At 31.9% G+C, this 14,304-nt stretch overlaps 1 protein-coding gene across 1 annotated transcript; it reads left to right on the top strand.

The window, feature by feature from the left end:
- The first annotated feature begins 4,293 nt into the window (after positions 1-4,293).
- On the top strand, positions 4,294-11,962 carry LOC133188637 (1-deoxyxylulose-5-phosphate synthase YajO-like). The gene is made up of 8 exons (XM_061324138.1): positions 4,294-4,480; positions 5,935-6,068; positions 6,688-6,838; positions 8,133-8,306; positions 8,608-8,705; positions 9,420-9,601; positions 11,104-11,243; positions 11,717-11,962. Exons 1-8 carry the CDS (start codon positions 4,400-4,402, stop codon positions 11,837-11,839), a joined length of 1,083 nt encoding a protein of 360 aa, XP_061180122.1. The 5' UTR covers positions 4,294-4,399; the 3' UTR covers positions 11,840-11,962.
- The last annotated feature ends 2,342 nt before the right edge of the window (positions 11,963-14,304 follow it).

Genomic DNA, 14,304 nt, shown 5'->3' with positions numbered 1-14,304 from the left:
CATCCAGACACAAATTTGCGCAAGACCACTTAAAACTGGATTTTTTTCTTCCTTTCTTCAAAGAGATTTAATGTTATACAATGTAACAAAATAGCCTTACCTCCACAGCATTGAGAAAATCACCCCCGGTGCCAAACAAATGAGAAATAATGAGAAAAAGATTTTTTTACACAGAGTCACGATTTCCAATTCAAAACAGCAATATATACACTGTAATGTGGGACCCCGACAAGGTAATCATCAATAGACATCGATAGAATTCTACAATGAGAGAAATTAGCAAATTATCTTCTGAAGTCTTAAAACAGGAGGATGAGCCATGAAAAAATAAAAGATTGAACCATTTAAACCTAAATAGCGATTTTTTTTCTTTGATAATGCAAGTATCAGCTGACATCTGTATATTTCGTGTACATGTATATTTCAGTCCAATATCATATTTATTTTCGGCAGCACGATGTGGCTTCATCTTAAAGTGTAAGTTCTTCTGAGACTGAATGTACTTGCTACAAAAAATGAAACTTTACAAACACGACCGTTATTCATACGCTCGTGTGCACAAACTCATTAGTTTGTGTTATATCCAAATCTGAGAATGAAATTGAATGAAATTTTAAAATTGAATGACTGAGATTGATATGTTATTCCAAGTCTCTCTTAGACGCTTGATTATACTCTTCAAGAGTTGTCATTCTTGCTTCGCACCAATCCAACTCTTTGGAAAGTGGGATTCATACACATGACTTACATTTACAAGATATTAATTCCTTGTACTTCTTAACCCATAAGTATCCAGCTATAGATATATAGCACGGACGATTGTACTTTATACGTCACATTACATCTTTTATTAATACAGATCTTATATACCCAAAATTATACCAGAATTGAATTGGGATATCATTTTTTATATAAAAAAAAATGTGGTCTCCGTTATTGCTTGAATTTACACAGAAAAGTATCAACCCCAGTCTTGGAGACTGCGAGTGTCCAACATCTGCCTGGCGTCAAGGACTTGTGGACATCTGGAGGTACATGTACATGTAAGACCTTTTATACTGTAATTTCCTAATACCGACAGGGCATACTTTAAGGGTAAAATAAAACAACTGTTTTATTCTAGAAGATTTAAACTAAAGCTAATAATAATCATTGATTGATTATTACATGTAGTACAAATATTTACTAATCCGACTCCATGACTTTAATCTTTAACAAATTAATATTGACTTTTTGTAAGAGCGTTTTAATAATGTAGATAGTTGGAATTTGTTGAAAGACAGCACCATTAAAAGAGGAGTCGAAGAAAAAGTTAGAATATAAATATCAACTATACGAAGTACATGTAAATTTGTTTAGTAATTATATATTTTTTCATAACAGTTTCCGCTTTTTTTTTTTTATAAACCACTTCGCGGTTTATAAAGCGTGAACTGTCCCAACCCATGTTATACAATATAACTTTAGATATTATTCCTTCCTGAAATGTTGTTGGATGGTGACAACATGGAACTATTTGTGGCTCCTTTTGTATTTTTGCTAAGTATTACATTTACTTTAATTTTAAAAATGCAACATTAAGAAGCTTCAAATCAAATTTCTTACTGCTGCAATGTGTTACTTCATTATTGTAAATGTCTTTGATTCCACGTGTATAATATTTAACGATTTTCCTTGAAAACAAAGTTATGGTGAACTATTTATAATATCTTAGGAAACTAATCTTAATCTTATCAATAGTTAATATTGACATTCAGTAAAATTTTTCTTTATGAAATCCATTGGAAATCTACAACTTTCAATCTCCTATAGAACACACGAAACCTTGTCACTGCGCGGTAGAATACACAGTGAGAACTAAATGCATTTTCAATATTCTAGGAACACCAGAATGTATATTGTTTTGGCTCAATTTAATTGAAAAAAAATTACCCTATTAAATTATAACTGTACGTTTAAAGTCAATCTGTTATTTTTTCCCTAGCAATATTCATTTGCGTTATTTAACTTTCCACCTAACAACGGCTCTTACGTTTATTAAGCACATGAGTTCCGAAAGGCACCAAATTCATAATAAAGATTAATGAAATTAACAATTATGAAGAGAGGAAATTAAAGTATGAAATATGAAGATAACCAACAGAATTCAATCTCGAAAGTCCAATTAAACGATACAAATTTGGAACATAGCAAACACAGGCCTCAAAATTTAGAGGAGGGATCAGGTGCCATGGAGGAGTGAGCATCTCCTGCCGACTGGTCACACCCGCCGTGTGCTCCTTGTCATGATCAGAAAAAATGGAAAAAATCCGTAGACAGTTCAGTGTATAAGTAATGGCCTAACAATAAGTATGAAAAATGTCAGTCAGCATTTGACCCAATGATAGGTTGTATATGCTGACAAGGTCATTGTATCGACCATAAAACTTGCAAAATGCTAACTTCAATCGAGACTGTGTTTATATCCTTGTTTCATCAACTTGTTTGTCAATAGCTTGCCTCGTTTTAGAAATTGTTCATACGTAGAGCGTGCTCTTGCGTATCGAATCAACTGAGAGACATAAACCCTATATGCAGGTTATAAGGGTATATTGTTACGTAAGTAAGGGAAGTTCAATTAGATTGTTGGGAATATTAAAAATTTCTAAAACGGACATATGATTTTGAAGAATTTCCTCCTTAGAAAGGGAGCTATGGATAAAAGTATGTAAATATAAGCATTAAATTCTTATTTTGGATTCTCGTCGGTCCTATAACAGCACCTGGCCGTGCCCACAAATTATCATACAACGCTTAACGGGCGTTTCTCAGTTTGTCGGCACGGCCACGTACATGTACTGTTATAGGACCGACGACATCCCAAAATAAGAATTCAATGCTTAAATAAATACAACATTGATATGTCAACAATATTCACGATGAATTAATGTTCTCGGAAAATTCTTTGATCGCGAACATCGTGAAATTAAAACCATCGCAATGTATTCCACTTTTACCATAATTTAAGTATCAGTGTGATGTTTCATTTGATTGGATTACGCTTCTTAACATAAATTGCTTTGCGTTTATGAAGTATAAATTGCCCAGACCCGGTTACACTGTATAACATGGGTATCTATTACATTCATTCTTTATATGTAGCATGGCATCTTTTAGAAGGAATTGGGATGATTTAGCACAAAGTATTCAGAGGAAGCAAATTAATTATAACTTTAAAAATAAATGTAAATGTTGATGTAAAAGGTGAAGATAACGAATAGCGATCAATTTCACAAATCCCAGTAAACAGTACCAAGTGTGAAGAGGGCAAAAACACAGACTGTGTCTGTCTGCAAATCCCAATAAACAGTACCAAGTGTGAAGAGGGCAAAAACACAGACTGTGTCTGCCTGCAAATCCCAATAAACAGTACCAAGTGTGAAGAGGGCAAAAACACAGACTGTGTCTGTCTGCAAATCCCAATAAACAGTACCAAGTGTGAAGAGGGCAAAAACACAGACTGTGTCTGTCTGCAAATCCCAATAAACAGTACCAAGTGTGAAGAGGGCAAAAACACAGACTGTGTCTGTCTGCAAATCCCAATAAACAGTATCAAGTGTGAAGAGGGCAAAAACACAGACTGTGTCTGTCTGCAAATCCCAGTAAACAGTACCAAGTGTGAAGAGGGCAAAAACACAGACTGTGTCTGCCTGCAAATCCCAATAAACAGTACCAAGTGTGAAGAGGGCAAAAACACAGACTGTGTCTGTCTGCAAATCCCAATAAACAGTACCAAGTGTGAAGAGGGCAAAAACACAGACTGTGTCTGTCTGCAATCTACAATAAAAAAAATCTGTTAAGCATACAATATTTATGGCTTCTTACTTTATTTAACAGAACAATGTGTATAACATAATGGCACTGTCTTATATCACCAATTCTATATTATGGTGAAATACTTGACTACATATCTGTAAAATGCAGAACTTTTTTTTTAAATCATAAAAATAATGATACATGAAAAGTTTAGAATATCCACCAACTACTTATCATGTACATTGTATAGTAAATAATCATTCACTGAGCTCAACTAACAATTTATTACACGTTTTGGAGTTTCGCTTGACAAAAGAGGAATTTAACTATTTTAAGAAATATAAAGCTTGAAAGAACAAATTCCACTGAAAATTAAATTGAAATCCCACAAAAACAAAACTGGCTATAACATGCTACATGTAACTGAGAAATACTTTAAGTAAACAAATGGCTCGCCTTAGAAGATAAATAAGATTAGATATTGCCTGGCATACATGTAAGGTATCTTACAGAGGATCTGGATAAAACTTTGTCTAACATTCTTAAACTCTCTATAAATCTTGAAAAAGAAAGTTCGAAGTCCCGTCCTAAAGACGTGTCAAACATGGAGTACAATTACCTCGGTCGCTCAGGACTTCGTGTGTCCAACATTTGTTTGGGGACTATGACGTTCGGTAATCAACAGGTGGGTATGAACATTACTTCAAAAAGTTTTTTTTTTAATTTCCATGTACTCCTTCATCTTATCATTTTGCATTTTGTGCCATTTTAGAAGAATTTGACAGTGTCATATTCAATAAGTAACATGAGGGTAGGAACAAATTACCCTCCTCAATCGGTGGTGATTCAGGTATTTAACACTTTAAAAGTATGGAGGCTTTGTTCAGTCTACATACAATTTTTCTCTCACACTCAATCGAATCGCAATGAAAAAAAATGTGCTTACTGTTAAAATGTTGAAAATATAAGCAAATAAATAAGTAAGGAACAGTGCTAAAGGGCTGAGATCCCTTCTGCCTTAAATAAAATGTAATGCACCACAGATACTTCAATATGTTGACTTTTTGCTAAAATCATGTCACATTTTTTAAATTTGATTTTATATAAATCTTCAGCGGTTTAACTGAAGTATTCTCATATGAAGAAATACACGAAAGTTATAACACAAGTTTTTTTTTTCTTTTTTTCTTTTTTTCTTTTTTCACTTAAGAATATCTCAAAATATTTTTGTGAAAAGGAACCTTTAAGTAAGTTTTTTTTTTTTTTGTTTTTTTGTTTTTTTTGTTTTTTTGTTTTTTTTTTTTGTTTTTTTTTTTAAAAAAAAATATTAAAATTGATCGTGACATTTTCCTTTGTGTAGAAAGACCAACTGCAAAGTAGTTTTCATAATTTCAAATCCACATTACAACAAAAGTCTATTCCTTCTGAACCGAAAGCGTAATTTACATGGTTTTCCTAAGAGACAATACATCCTTGAGATTTTCCTTACTTTCTATGCACCTGTAACGTGTTTATCTGAACATATCTTAACCAGGGTTCTTTTTAAGGGATCTGATTTTCCTCGTACTCTGTTTGAGTAAAATGATTAGGCGATAATAATTTTCCTTAACTCTTCCTGAGTTTAATGATTCTGTATATATAATTAGAAGACAATTAAACTATCAGAGGTTTTACCGGGTGCTACAGTATTTTTAAAGGACTAAATGTGACTGGGTAACCCGTCACCGCGTATTCTTGGTATAAGGGTTCCTATTAATATAGTGAATCAGGCGCCTCGATCTAATAAGATCTACTACCTCCTGAAACACAAATTAATTCCCCAAATACCACTACCGCTGGAGAGCTATTATAAATTCCTACCCTAGCCCTACGTCTTCTATTCTTTTCGTCCTCTCTAAGTACTCTGCAAACTTCACAGCAATTCTCCCTCAACTGCCCGCTGCACTGACTTATATACCCTTAGAACAATCTATTTCCAAAGGGGTGTCAGGTTATTCCATTTCATGGGGGTGTTCTATTACGTTTCTACTACGTTTCACAACGTACATTTACTTAAAATTTGCATTTAGTCATTTTCATGTGAAAAATTGTTTACTTAAAAGAGGCAACATTTTTATCTGAAATGTTTTTTATTTCTAGATAGGGAAATTAGACAAAGATGCCTCACATAAAGTCCTGGATCGGTTTGCTGCTCTCGGAGGAAATTTTATCGATACTGCAGATGTCTATTCCAAAGGAGTCTCTGAGAGTATTATTGGCGAGTGGTTGGTGCGGTGCGTATTTTAGCTGAGAAAATGTAGTTAAATTATCATAAAACACGTAATACGAGAGGTCGTTTTTGATAAAAGTTTGTTTGGAATCCCTGATCGTCTGCAATTAATGAAAGGTGACGATTGAAATGACATAGCTTGTTCAAAGACAATATTCAAAAACAATGTTATTTAGAAATCCTACAGAGCATAGAAAATTCTGTCTGAACAAAGGTATTTAATTTTAAAGAGGATAAAATTTATAGTCTAGTATATTGTAAAGATCATGCCTGATATAATTCTTTTGGAGTGATAATTTTTCTTTAAATTAGGATTTCTTATTGAGTTGTACAGAAATAAGACAAGTATACAATGAGTTGGACATTTGTCATTGTCTCCGTTTCCTACATGTAACAAACTTAACGTCATACAACGAACCAGAACTAAAGCTTACTTAAATACATGTATGTACAATGCAGCGTCACACATTTGCAATTATGAACCATTTAAAAAAAAAGGTTTTAGAATTTTAGAGAATATGTTTTTTTTTTTTAAATATGGATTTATGTGAAAATCATATAAATTATGAAGTCAAGCGATAATAACGTTAATTAAATTTTTCTCTAATTATTTCCTTTAACAGACAAAAAAGGGAAAATTTTGTGATAGCCACGAAGGTGCGAGGGGACATGGGGGAGGATGTAAATAACGTCGGGTTAGGAAGAAAACACATCATGAAGAGCTGTGACGCCAGCCTTAAACGTCTGCAGACAGACTACATTGATCTCTATCAGGTTACTAGGAATTTATGAAGCAACTTTTCTTCTGAAAATATAATCAAAAATTTTATAAGATTAAAGTGTTAATTTCAACCATGTCATGTTATTTCATTTTCACAGGCCCATAAGAAAAATACAAATATAGAAAGTTTCTCCTCAATGCGTTGGGATTTGCGTACGTGCTAAATTGTGTCCATAGTTTATACATGTATATCCAAAATAAGTAATAAGATTGATTTGATCAAATAATCTATAAAAAGGCATTTGAAACACATCAATTTTGATTTGAAATATTATAATTAAAAAAAGTCAAATAGCATGTACATGTGGTAACTTTTTGAATTTTGATTTGAAATAAAATGAAAAAGTCAAATAATTAAGAAGCATGTGGGAGCTTTTTAAATTGACAAACGGATTATGGTTCAGGTATTTAGTTATTTTTTTCTATTTCTTTCATATACACTGGAGTTTAACGCAACCAACAACTTTCTAATAAAACGTCATTATGATAATGAATATCATTTGATTAATTTATTTGAAGATTACAAGTGTACTTTTTTCTTTGCACATTCAGCAAACAACAAAAATCATATTTGCCTATAAGCTTAAATAAGTTTTTTTTTCCAGATTTTTCCTGTAAAGCATACTTGTCTTTTTTGACACTTTATGAGACAGAGCTATTGCATTATAATTAGATAAACTTGAGAAAAATTAAGAGGATAAATTTAAAGATGATAATACACTGTACATGTATTTAATCCATGTATTTCAGTCGTAGAATTAAAATAATACACTATTAGAGATAAATAATCAGAAGCCTATACCCGGACCACAAATCTTTATTTTTTTTTTCTTATTCTGTTCAGCCAAAGGGAAAAATCAAACGTTTCAAACGTTGCAAGATTTTAGCGCTGTTGCATGCAAGGTTTGATGTAAATAAAGAACACACTATTTAAAAAGCTAATCCTAACAACCCAGCGAGCATATTCCTTCCATAATAATATGGAAAATATGCTTTCAATGGGTTCTGTATACATGTATAAATAAAAACTTCCCTCTCTTGCCTGTATTAATAGCATCAGGCACCTTAACTTTTAGCTTAGCTGAGCCAAAGGCTACAAATTCTACAATGCCTGAAGTTTGGTATACTTATCTTGAATAAAACTGATGGCAATTAATGATTTCAAAATATTTAGATTTTAACCTTTCTCTCTTGCTTCTGTCTTAATCATAGTAATTACAGTTTGAGAAATAATTTGGGTGCCATTTGCTTTTTGATGATGAATATTTTACGATTCATGTTCAACAGGTGCACGTTTGGGACAATGCTACTCCCCCCGAGGAGTGGTTAAGGGCGCTCAACGATCTGGTAACATCCGGTAAGGTGCGATACATCGGGTTGTCTAATCTTTGTGGCTGGCAGCTTCAGAAGGTGGTGGATCTCTGCAAGTCTGGGAATTACCCCTCAATAATCAGTCTCCAGGTATGTATGGTGAAACACAAACAAGACATTTACAGGGCATATATTCCTTAGTTGCCTTTTTCTTGAAGGTAATCATAAAAGAACATATCTTAAATTTTTATATTCTCATTTCAAGTCAAAAGATTTTTGCAATACCTTCATAAATTGGAAAATACAACTTTTAAACAGAAAAACAACAAATAGCTAGAGCTCATATACATAATACATGTCTTCCAAATGGTTGTCAGTAGTTTTGTCAAAAAATGCCTTTGTATAGTGATGTTTGAAAGTAAACTGCTATCATCTTTCCTCTTCTGTACAGCAACAATATAGTTTACTTTGTCGGCATCCGGAGTTTGAGGAATTGCAAGTCTGTAAGAATGAAGGTCTTGGTGTGTTACCTTGGAGTCCTTTAAAAGGGTAAATTATTTTATAGCAGTCCTTATTTAAGAACTGGATTTAATCTTTTCTTTTGTCTTCTCATGTTCATGAAATAATATTTCAATCAGCTGAAAAGCGTTTTTATATCGTGATCAGTATTAAGCCAAAATTCATTTTAAAATAATGAAACGTTAAGCGAATATATTATACCATGGTTTGAACTCCATTCTGGACCTCGCTTCATATCATTGGCATACCAATTTTAAGGTGAATGACTTCAAAAAAGTAATAACCACTGTTGACATGAAGTAAAAATCTAAAACTCAAAATATCTGTTTCCCAAAGTTCTTGCAAGTTCTAAAACTTCAACTCAGGCATTTTTCTTTAAATGTTTAGGGAATAAGTAACATTATAGCACGTAAGTATAGTATAAGTATTGATTTAAAGGAAATAACATTCCTTGATACTTAATAAATAAGCTAGTATCTTTTATCAGCAATGGAAAACCTGTATTTATATTTGTTTTGTCTTAGTGATACCGGTAGTGCGCTTCTATTAATTGACACCTATGATTAAAATAATGATTGAAACATAAATCAAACAATAATTTTTGAGAAATATCAGTTTTATGAAATTGAATTACGTTGTCTTTCTGATTCTCATGAATAATGATAGTATAATGATAGTTCTTGTATTAAAATTTAGGATTGTTTTGAGCACAAATGAATAAATTATATGAAATTCTTTTCTTAGTGGAATGTTGACGGGTAAATACAAACGTGGGGTACGGCCACCCATGGCAGCTGGGCGAATTGGGCTTGTGGCCCAGGACGAGTCCAAGGCATTACAGTGTGCTCCTGCTTGGAGTCAATATGACGAGAATGATAGCTTTTGGAAACTACTGGAAGCCATGGAGAAGATTGCTAAAGAACATGGTACAGTCAATTAATGTTTATGCAGTATTGCTTAATTTAGCGTACATTAAGGTAGTCCGATTCCCAGGTTCTGAAAATCAGGAGTTGGGTAAATGAAAATGCTCACAAAAATCTCTCTGAATTCTCAGAGTAATGAGTATTTACCTGTGGTATTTCTTATCGCAAATCTTGCTTGAAAGTATAAACTACAACCGAAATAGTGATGTGTTGAGTGACGACACTGTTGAGTCAGACTGAAATACAATTGAATCTGACATACCATTGCAAAATCCAACAAAGAATCTGATTGGTGCATTTTTTATAGGGTCACATTCTCAAATGTATTGCCGAAAACGTGGAATGTTTCCAAGAAAGATAGAAAACGCGGAGCAAATACATGTAGGATAAAACAGTTTTTGTCATTGAACAATATACATACTGTATCGTATGTGAAAGGAATATCACATGCTGAAATATGATTTATGTATTATTTTTTTTTCAAAAAGTCAACATAAGTTTCCGATCTTCAGACATGGCTACTGGCTAGGCCGTTGGACGAGTTTCAACTATATGTAGGCAAAGGATACCACACGAGAGTGGGCTGGTCCTAATCAACCAATTAAAACGCATGTTTTATAAAGTGTAACCCGTGATTCAAATTTTTCAATTGTCAAATCCAATAGTTTCATCACTCAATGCAACGCTATTTCGGTTGAAGTGTGTACTTTCAAGCGAGATTTGCGATAAAAGTACATAATTATAGTTAATCATATTATTATTCAAATTATCAAATCTCAAATATATTTTCAGGAAATGCGAGTAAAAGCACCCGCTATGCATTTTGTAATTGAAAATTGATCAAAAAATATATTTAAGGATAACAAAATTATAGGTGTCCAGGCATTTGGAGAAAATTGCATATCTTTTATACTTACACGGTACTTTAGTACTTCTATTTACATGTATTTCAAAAAAAGTATTTTCATAGTCCTCATCAAGTGACAATCTTTAATGATTGTAGATGTCACAAATTTTGAAACAAATATTTGAATATTATTAACCAACTCTATAACTAAACCACAAGAAAGTTTTTTTTTTCGGACAGAATAAACTCTTACTTAAAATGTTCTGTTGATTCGATCGAATCACAACGTGCAAAATTTATATTCTTACTTTCTATTGTTAATCAAAGTTATTGTTCGGCTTCAGTGCACGTATGAAGCCATGACAAATATTAAATATTATGATCAAAAAATATCTTTTTAAAAAATTTAATTATTATAAACAACAATGATGTAATTGTCAAACTGATATCCAAACATTGTCAAATCAGAGGCCTTGGTCCAATTGTTTGGCCGAACAGGGGTTCAAAGTTGTTCGTTGAATTTTTTAGAAAAATCCTCATAAATTATCTTCTTAGACTCTAATTTGTTTAGTACACAATTAGAAGGTAATTCTTCACAAGATATAACAATCATGCGTATGCGTTGATGAAATAGAAGATACTTACTGTGGATTTTCAGGTAAGACCATACCTCAGGTGGCTATCCGGTGGTTACTTCAGAAGGATGTGGTTCCGTCTGTTATTATCGGAGCCAACTCAATCGAGCAGCTAGAAGACAATGTCGGGGCGGCTAATAACTGGAAACTCTCAAAAGAAGAGGTAACGTTTATTTTCACAGTAGTGGGATTCATCATTTGAAATCTGCTTCGAAAAAAAAGGAATTTTTTAAATCCATCTTTATTAGATATGTTTCAATTCAGTTACAAGGAAGTTATATCAGAACAATGAAGCTGTCAGTCCTCATTAACGAGAGAGAGAATATTTACCAACAGCATGAACAATTAGAAACTATCAAATTTAAGAGGTTTTCATGTTTGTTTTATCTGGTTACGAAAAGTGCCTGATTTCTGCATGACACCAGCGAGGAAACGTATAGGCGACAATACGTTTCATAAAAAAATGCATGCATGTGCAACAATATTCGTCATGTGTTCATTAATTTAACAATTCACGTAGGTTTCCCTGAAATATTAATATGGATGTATTTGATTTTATTTATAATGCAGTACATTTGATAGTCGTTTGTTATTTCTGAGATTTTTGAGATCGATTTCCAATCTTTTCATTCATAGATGGACGAACTAGACACCCTCTCTAAGCCAGAAACTCCATACCCATACGAGATGGTATATCGCAGTAATATCAACAGAAAAAATTCCTTCTACCCTTATCCATTCGTTGAGAACAAATTTTAGATATTTACTTGTATTACTTGCTTGTGAAGAAATGTGAACTACTAAATATCAAGCCTTCATTAATAGCTGAGATACTTTGTATTTCTGGATGATTTTGATTTTTTAAATTTCATGTTATAGTAGAATCAAGTATATTAATATAAAACTTCATTTTGAATAATATATATATATATATATATATATATATATATATATATATATATATATATATATATATATATATATATATATATATATATATATATATATATATATATATATATATATATATATATATATCTTGTTGATTAGAAATTCAAAATTCTTGTCCTCAAAGTTGAGGAGTTCTTGCGTGTTATTGATAGAATTCCAGTATAAGGAGATTCATACGAAGGTATATGTAGACTATTTAAGGCGACTCTTTTATTTCATAGTTTGATATCTTTTACATTGATCATTTCCCATGTGGGTTGTATATGCTGATTAAATTCAACAGAATTCTAAATTAAAATAAAACGTTGCCTACAATATACAAGTTTTGGAGTTTCAATTTAGAGTGACATTTTGGAGAGTATCTTTGCCTGTTGTTGGTATTGTGCTTATTTTAGATGATAATATTATGTGTACTAATATGTATTTCAATTATCAGCATACGCTTTATATAAAATTGTTTAGTAGAGGAGGTTTGTTTCCGATCTTTGTTCTCAAACCATTGGTCTCTTTCTTAAACTACAGTTGCGGATGTAAGGACATACGACAAAAAATTTTGTTACAAAGATTTGGAAAACAGATTATACATATTTCATGATTGATAAAACACATATTTATTATTGACGTTTTTTATCGAACCAGCCCTATTTTTCCATTTTCCCAACACCTATAATTTTATATCTTTTTTAATATCCAATGCATGTACATGAAAAAATGTAATTTCCCATAATAAATATAAATTTACTCTAAAGTAGCAACTTGAATCAAAAGAATTAATTAATACGAAAACTATGATAAAACCCTATTTTTTTCTGGATTTTAAGTATCTTATGATCTCTAGGTGGGCACACCTTCTCCTAAAATTGTAGAATTCAACAAAAAAATATCTTTGAAAAAAATAAATTATTTGATAAAGGGGTATAACGAAAAGATTTTATTTCTGTATTTTTGCAAGTCAGGGGCTTCTTTGGGGTTTGACTCCTAAGCTTTGTTTACAGAGACCTAAAATTATTCGTAGTTAAATATTAATTCTATTCATTAATCATGATGTCAAAAAAAGAATAGTAAAAAAGTCCTTTTACAACACTCCAATTTTGCCCTAATAAGGAGCTTCCGAGAACTTTACAGACCTCTGTCTCTTAGTTGGCTCCCCATCGAATTTCAAATCCTGATTCGCCCTCTGAAATATATACAAAGAGAGAATGTTAAAAAGTTAAAATTGCATGGCAATTCTATTATATCCTTTTATAATTGACAAGACTAAATGAAACATCCTTGCCCGTCTTTAAATTGTAGATTTATATCCATCTGTTGAGTAAGGAGAAAAAAGTGTTAAATTCATAAAATATATCCGGTTAAATATTTGGAGCCATCATTTCCATCATCACCATTATAACTAGTGTAAGAAAGCAACTTGGTAGCTTATGATTTTTAGATTTAAGTTTGTTCAATGGCGGATTCGATTGTGGTTCATATTAATGAGTAAAGACATCTTACAGATACATGTGCATGTGCAATAGATAAAAGGCATATTGAGCGAGCAGAAGCTTATCTTTGATAAAAAGATAGGTAGGTTTTCGTTAATCTCTTCATAGAAAAAGAAATAAAAGAAAAATGTACACTAATTAAGTTTTCTTCCATCATTTTTATCCTTCAATTACGAAACACGTAAAGCTACATGTATTTAACTACAGGCCAAGAACAAAAGGGTTTACATGGGCTTTTGAACTTCCTTTTTTTCCCTTTTTAGATATTTAAGAACACAATACAAATATTTGTTCGACATATTTTCATTTAGAGTCAGAGTCCTTTAATAAATGTCCAAGAAATTCACTTAGAATGTATTACATTGTCATTTTTTTTTAACATTTTATTATGTAATACAAATCTATTTGTTTATTAAGTCATCAACTCCAACAAGGCATAAGTTTAAGCAGCTCAAATGTCATAGATAAAAAAAAAAAAGCGTTATTATTGTCTTATGTCGTTACTCAAAAATGAAGCTGGATAGAACAAAATGGAGTTATTTTGTGTCCCTTGAACCAGTTTTTTGCTAAATATTACAGCAAATTTTGCCAGCTTTTTAGAAAATACGTATACAAATCATTTGTGTAAGAATTATATTATTGCAACAAGGTACCTTTTCTTACTGGCTTCTCTATTTGGATACGAATGGTGCATTGCCAAAATTACACTCTTACTCAATAAAATGTACCAATTCAGAGTATAAAACATGAAAAAAAAACCCAGTTTTTTCAAATAGCAAAATGAACAGT

The sequence above is a fragment of the Saccostrea echinata genome, unplaced genomic scaffold (genome assembly GCF_033153115.1).
Source record: "Saccostrea echinata isolate AGI-Se365-2 ecotype Australia unplaced genomic scaffold, CSIRO_AGI_Sech_v1 ptg000016l, whole genome shotgun sequence".
In the NCBI taxonomy this organism is placed as follows: domain Eukaryota; kingdom Metazoa; phylum Mollusca; class Bivalvia; order Ostreida; family Ostreidae; genus Saccostrea; species Saccostrea echinata.
The sequence above is the reverse complement of the archived record's forward strand: the minus strand, read 5'-3'. Positions and strand labels throughout refer to the sequence as shown.

Bases quoted from the DNA above. Each gene is read 5' to 3' on its own strand.
- LOC133188637 (XM_061324138.1), top strand. From the start codon at position 4,400: ATGGAGTACAATTACCTCGGTCGCTCAGGACTTCGTGTGTCCAACATT. The intron at 8,307-8,607 runs GTATGTATGGTG...TCTTCTGTACAG, and splicing joins CCTCAATAATCAGTCTCCAG to CAACAATATAGTTTACTTTG. The intron at 8,706-9,419 runs GTAAATTATTTT...TTCTTTTCTTAG, and splicing joins CCTTGGAGTCCTTTAAAAGG to TGGAATGTTGACGGGTAAAT.